The sequence below is a fragment of the Alexandromys fortis genome, unplaced genomic scaffold (assembly GCF_014885135.2).
Source record: "Alexandromys fortis isolate MF-2015 unplaced genomic scaffold, M_Fortis_MF-2015_v1.1 scaffold_1156, whole genome shotgun sequence".
NCBI lineage: Eukaryota > Metazoa > Chordata > Mammalia > Rodentia > Cricetidae > Alexandromys > Alexandromys fortis.
The window spans coordinates 1,264-7,808 of NW_026069028.1; the positions used below are offsets into that span (position 1 = coordinate 1,264).

The window sequence follows — 6,545 nt, forward strand, 5'->3', positions numbered from 1 at the left end:
CTGATACTGGCATGAGAATCTCAAACAGAATTGGGACTTCACGAAAATACTGCCAAAGACTCAGCGTCTCTGTGACTCATTTCCTCATCTCTTCCATTCCTTTGCTAAGAGGCCCAAGTGAGGGGAACCATGATCACCCCATGCTGAGGTCTAGTTTATAACATTTTTTGATGACAAACTAGAGGAGCCTGTGGGTTGTGAGTTCTCATCATGATGAGCACTAACTGATGTTTCCTGCAGGAGCACAGGACCTGAAGGTGATTCAGCCTGAGAAAGCAGTTTCTGTCCGTGCTGGAGAGTCAGTCACTCTGAACTGCACTGTGACTTCTCTGCGTCCACTGGGGTCCATTAAGTGGTTCAGGGGCACAGGACAGAGTCGACAACTAATATATAGTTTCACAGAAGAGAAGTTTCCCAGAGTCACATATGTTACAGATGCTATAAAGAGATACAACCTGGACTTTTCCATCCGCATCAGTAATGTCACAATTCATGATTCTGGTACCTACTATTGTGTGAAGTTTCAGAAAGCAGACGCTGACAAAGAGTTTCTGTCTGGGGGAGGCACAGTGATCTATGTCCTTGGTAAGTACTGCATTGTCCTTGTCCCTCATATCTCCAAAAGGTCATAATGTGTCCAAGATTCTGTGATCAACAATGTAGACACAAGCCTGTAGGTGACCCTTATGCTCATAGGATGACTTTACCCAGCTGTGGGCCAAGGAAGCTGAGGAGAGGACATGCTATGTGCTAGCAGTACCATTTCTGATAAATGGAGGTTAACCCATACCCTTACCTGCCTCACAATAACTACATTTCTCAATCTGTCCCTGTCTGGTGGCTACATAAAGACATCCGATGCCTTGTTCAGGGACAGGGACAAACCTGGCCTACTGTGTCCAGAGTGTATTACCTCACCCAATTAAGTCTTCTCTTTCTGCCAGACAACCTGGGCCTAGTGTATGCCAGGTTCCGTTCTAGATGTCAAACAGATAGTAAGAAGCAGGCAAGCATGAGATCTTTCCCCAAGATGTAAGTCTCCTCCCTCCTAAGAGGAAAAGCAAATCAAGGCAAAACGTGACAAGCCCAAGGCACAGTATGGTTGTCTTACCTGTTCTTTGTCCACAGCACACTGAGATCCATTGGTTGTGTTCACATTCACTGTGGAATCTCTAACCCCTGGTTTACATCTTTGTCTTTGGTCTCTCTGGAAACATTTTGTATCCTACTTTCACAGGCACTGGAGTTTCTGGGCAATGTAGACTTAAGTCCACTCACAGTATTGGAGTTGGTCTCCATGTAGATGATCTAAAAATCACAGTCCTGAAGTTGGTCTCCATGTAGATGTTCCCCAATCACAGTCCTGGTGTTGGTCTCCATGTAGATGATCCCCAATCACAGTCCTGGAGTTGGTCTCCATGTAGATGATCTCCAATCACCAGCATAGGCATCAGGACATTCACTTTGAACTTCCTAAGAGAGGTCTGAATTCTTATTTCTTGGTCTTGCTTCTGGCAATTGTGGTGGGCTTGGGTGCATAAATGACCCAGGTAAAGATCTCTGATGATAAACTCCTTGTGTCCTCTCTAATGGTTCCTCCTACCACTTGATTTCCAGAAATGAAGACATCAGATACTGCTGAAATCCTTGTAGCTGTGTTCCTTGTACCCAAAATGCTACTGGTAATCGGTGCCTCTGCCATCTACATGTACAAGAAGCAGAAGGCCTGACGGTAAGTTAGGAGGGATGGAGGGGGTGTGAGTTACCATCTCTTGACGTGACAACATAGCACAATGAAAACCACTTGCAGAATAAAGGGTTTCTAGGGTCTCACTGTTCCAGCAGCCTGAGTCCATCAAGACTGAGAAGCATGGAAGCAGATCAGGGAGTAGAGAGCTCACATCCTCAGTGGAGAGCCTGAAACACAGAGGATAAACTTAAAGTGTAACAAGCCTTTAATATCACAGCTCACCTCCTTAACATACTTTATTTGGGAGGGCTGCACTGCAAAAAGTAACACTGGCTGAAAAAAAAAATATATATATACTAGAATATAGAGAATATTTCTTTTTTGAGGGAAAAATTTTAACAACATATTTACTAATAGTACATTTTAAGCATTCTCTGTTCTAGATCATATTCCAATAGATTTATTTACATTAACTCTTTTAAATTGTATCATTCAGGCCGGGCGGTGGTGGCGCACGCCTTTAATCCCAGCACTCGGGAGGCAGAGGCAGGCGGATCTCTGTGAGTTCGAGACCAGCCTGGTCTACAAGAGCTAGTTCCAGGACAGGCTCCAAAACCACAGAGAAACCCTGTCTCGAAAAACCAAAAAAAAAAAAAAAAGTCCAAGGTAATGTGGCTTGAAACAGCATAGTTATTCAAAATAAGGATGACTGATCTAATGCATACAGTAATTCTGGACAGAGAAATACTGATACTTGGAATAGCCAAAGTAAGAGGGATGTAAAACTAAAATTGAAAGGCTTTACCACGCTCCAGGAAAAACTAATTATGATCCAGAATGTCTCATGAATATTATTCAAGTTCAAAGTAAAATAGAGTGCTCCCAGTACTTGAACAGAAAAATCAGTGCCACCTACAAATTAAGTAATTTATACTGGTTCAGACATCCGCTCTTAACATAAGGTGGGAAGTGACAGTTAAGGGTTAACTCTTTGGCATGTCACTGTGAGGATCCAGCACCACAGGGAGAGAAAGTAAGTACTGTGTCAGGTGCTGAGGGACAAAGTACCACACGGAATTGTCTACTAGCTAGGATAGATAGGAATAGGTACATAACACTCCGTTGTGTGTGTTATTGATGGATATACATTGTTTTCAAACTTGGCATTATCTCAGACAATACGAGGAACATTTAAAAGATACACAAGCATGTTTATTAGATACGTTCCCAGAAGCATAAAGGCATAAGTGTATTTTGAGGTGTTAAGGTTTTGCAACGCTATCCTCCGTGTTGTACCAACCAGCACCATTTCCCAAAGGCATGGGTTTATGTTGTGCTGTGTATTTCAAATTTTTCATTATTGTCTTATGGTATTACGGGATGTTGTTCTTCTTGTCATCAGTACAACTATGATTACCTTACAAGAAATCCTCACAAGATTAGCTCTGCTAATATTCTCTTCTGGAAATGGGAGGCACAGAGACGAACACAGGGGCTCACAAGGCAACACACACACTCGTGAGCCCTCCCCTCCCCAAGGTATAAAAGCAGTTACTTCTGAATGGGAAGCTGCTGTCTGGTGGGTGGTGCCTATCAATAACCTCGGTCAAACTCTGGGTCACTGAGCTAGACTTGGGCCGAATCACTCAGTTTCTGTCATCAGTGTCCTATGTAGGGTGAGTCACACAACACACGGTGACCTTTGATGCTGCAATTATAAGTAGTTTGGGGGGCAATGACCCCTTACATAGCTAACGGAGTAAATGGGTGTGTTCGAACTGCCCAATCCATCAACTACTCCTCCATTTCATTCCCTTTCCCTGAGGGCAAACACTACTGAAATTAGGTCAGCTGATAACACTGTAGTGGCCTCTACCTGTTTAAGTAAACGAAGAATGGCGTATCTCTCACTTTAAACTAGAAATTAAGGTGGAAAAGCTAAGCTGAGAGCTACAACAGGCTGAAGGATGGATCCCTACATTAAACACAGAGCATGATTGTGAATGAAAGCGGTATTGGCATTTCATTTGTATTTTAATAAATAAAGTTTGCCTGAGGATCAGAAAAGCGAAGCAGCCAGCCACTGGCTCTTACCTTGACCTCAGTCTGAAAAGGGTGATCCTGCCTCCAGGAATCTCAGAATGAGACTGAGAGCTGTCTTCTCCCATTTTGTATTCCTCTCTAGTTCTGGGATTAAGGGTGTGCACCACTACTGCCTAGTTTCTATGGCAAGCTAGTGTGGCTACTGGGATTAAAGGTGTGTATCATTGCTGCCTGATCTGTAAGGCTGGGCAGTGTGGCGGTTTTACTTTTCTGGTCCTCAGGCAACCTTTATTTATTAAAATGCAGATGAAATGCCACTACAGAAAGCAGACACTCTTGAAGTAAATTCAAAGTGCCACCCCAGAACACACGTGTAACGAGGAAGCAAACCAGGATTACAGAAAGATCTGGTGGTTTGGACAGATCATGGCAGCTAAGCATCTAATCCAGAACATCTAATCTCTTCAGTTTGATAAAGTTACAATTTATCTGAGAGAGTTACAGGGCAAAGTCTGTAGTTAACAGAGTCTGGGTCATGAGATGGTTTTGTTTAAGTGTGGAGTTTTTGGTGTTTCATTTTTTGAGACAGGGTCTTGCTTTCTTCATTAGCCTGGCTGGAATTGAAAATTCTCTGGCCTCACTCTACTGGGTGCTGGGAACACTGGCGTATGTATAGCACCCAGCTCTGATGCATGAGGAATAAGGTACAGATAGCCATGCCATCTCTATAACACTGCCCTGATTAGTTTCAACTGTAAACTTGATACAACCTAGAGTCACCTGGAAAGAAGGAACTTCAGTTTACGGACTGCCTCCATCAGCTGGGTATTGTGGCGCACACCTTTAATCCCAGCATTCATGAGGCAGAGGCAGGCAGATCATCGAGTCTGAGGCCAGCCTGGTCTACAGAGCGTTCCATAAGCAATGTTCCTCCTCTATGGCTTCTGATTAAGTTTTCACTTGTGTTCTGCCCTGGCTTCCTTCAGGGATGAACTGTGACCTGGAAGTGTGAGCCAAAGAAACCCTCCCCTTCCCGGAGTTGCTTTGGTCATGGCGTTTATCGTGGCAACAGGAAGCAACCAGGACAGGCGTGAAGTGCAAGGTGAAACAGGCAGCGCTGGTGCAGAAGCCGCAAGCTGCCAGAAGGTCCAGCTGAGACTGTTGAAGTGGACATACACCAAACAACAGGTTTAAAGGGAGCTGAGAAAGCCTTCTGTTGAAGAAGACACAGCTGGAACTTTCACAGACAGAAGCCAGTGCCTGGCTTTGTCCAAGGACACACACCCAAGGGCAAACAGGCAGCACAAACTGGACCTGATGGTTCTGTGGGGAGACACACTGCTCAGGATCCTTTCATAATAGTACTGCTAAGCACAGTAGTATTTCCTGTTGTCTCGGGTGCTGAGGCAGGAGGATTGCTTGAGCCTGAGCAACATGGTGACATAACATGTTATATTTATACTTAAAAAAACTTTTTCTAGGGGGCTGGAGAGATGGCTCAGCGGTTAAGAGCATTGCCTGCTCTTCCAAAGGTCCTGAGTTCAATTCCCAGCAACCACATGGTGGCTCACAACCATCTGTAATGGGGCCTGGTGCCCTCTTCTGGCCTGCAGTCATATACAAGACAGAATACTGTATACATAATAAATAAGTAAATAAACCTTTTCTACTGGTCATTGGCAACACACCTAGTCCCCCAAGAGCTCTGATGGAGATTTACAATGAAATTGTTGCTTTCATGTCTGCAAATATAGAAGACCCAGGAATCACTTCAACTTTTAAACCTTATTATTAAAGAAATTCACTTTACAAATCTGTAGCATCCGTTCCCATGACAGACCGAGGAAATTATGTAATGACATTTTTGAAAGAAGTTGGCACTTTAGATGTTTTGATTCATGATTTATGACAATTTATGATCAAAGTATTAATATTAACAGGTGTCTCAGATGACGTTGAGGGGTTCAAGGCTTCAACAGAAGTAACTACAGATGTGGTAGAAGCAGAAAGAAAGTGCGGAGCCTAAGGATGTAGCTGAATTACTGTGACCTCGTGATAAAACAGCAGATGAGGAGTGGCTGTTCTGTTTTTTTCGAGACAGGGTTTCTCTATAGCTTTGGAGCCTGTTCTGGAACTCACTCTGTAGACCAGGCTGGCCTGACTCCCAGAGATCTGCCTGTCTCTGCCTCCTGAGTACTGGGATTAAAGGCATGCGCCACCACTGCCTGGCCGAGGAGTGGCTTCTTGAGGTACAACCTGTATAGTGAACACTGACGGAATGACAACAAACGATTTAGACTATTACAGAAGCTTAGCTGATCCATGGCTGGAAGGGAGCAGCTCCAATGGAAGAAGTGCTATGCTACCAAGCAGCATTAGTATTTCAAGCTACAGACAATCATTCCTAAAAGTTAATCACTGATGTTAAAAAACAACAACAAAAACAAAATAAAACAAAACTGTTACAGCCACTCCAATCTTCAGCAACTCAGCAAGACTTCTTCCAGGAAAACAGCCACACTGGATAAAGGGGCAGATATAGCACTGTTTAGTTTTTAATAATGTATTTTTCAAATAAAAAAAAATCTATGTAATTCTTTTAGACTTAAGCTACTGCACACTTAATACAACAGAGTATACATTTAAAGAATATAAAAATAAAAATTTAGAGAAGACAGTGAGTGTTAAAGTAAAAAATTATTTTACTCAATGTATAATTTTTGTTTATTAATTAAGTTTAGATTGGCTGGGGTGTGTGCCCTGTAAACCTGGCATTTAGGAGGTAGAGGCAGGAGGATCAGGAGTTCCTGTC

General features: G+C 43.2%; 1 protein-coding gene across 1 annotated transcript; it reads left to right on the top strand.

Moving 5' to 3' along the window:
- Positions 1 to 240: 240 nt before the first annotated feature.
- LOC126496098 (signal-regulatory protein beta-1-like) lies at positions 241 to 1,730 on the top strand (the record flags this gene model as incomplete). Its single annotated transcript, XM_050133667.1, has 2 exons — positions 241 to 585; positions 1,618 to 1,730. Coding segments are annotated over 2 exons (458 nt in total), but the record flags the coding sequence as incomplete, so codon positions are not given.
- Between the last annotated feature and the right edge of the window lie 4,815 nt (positions 1,731 to 6,545).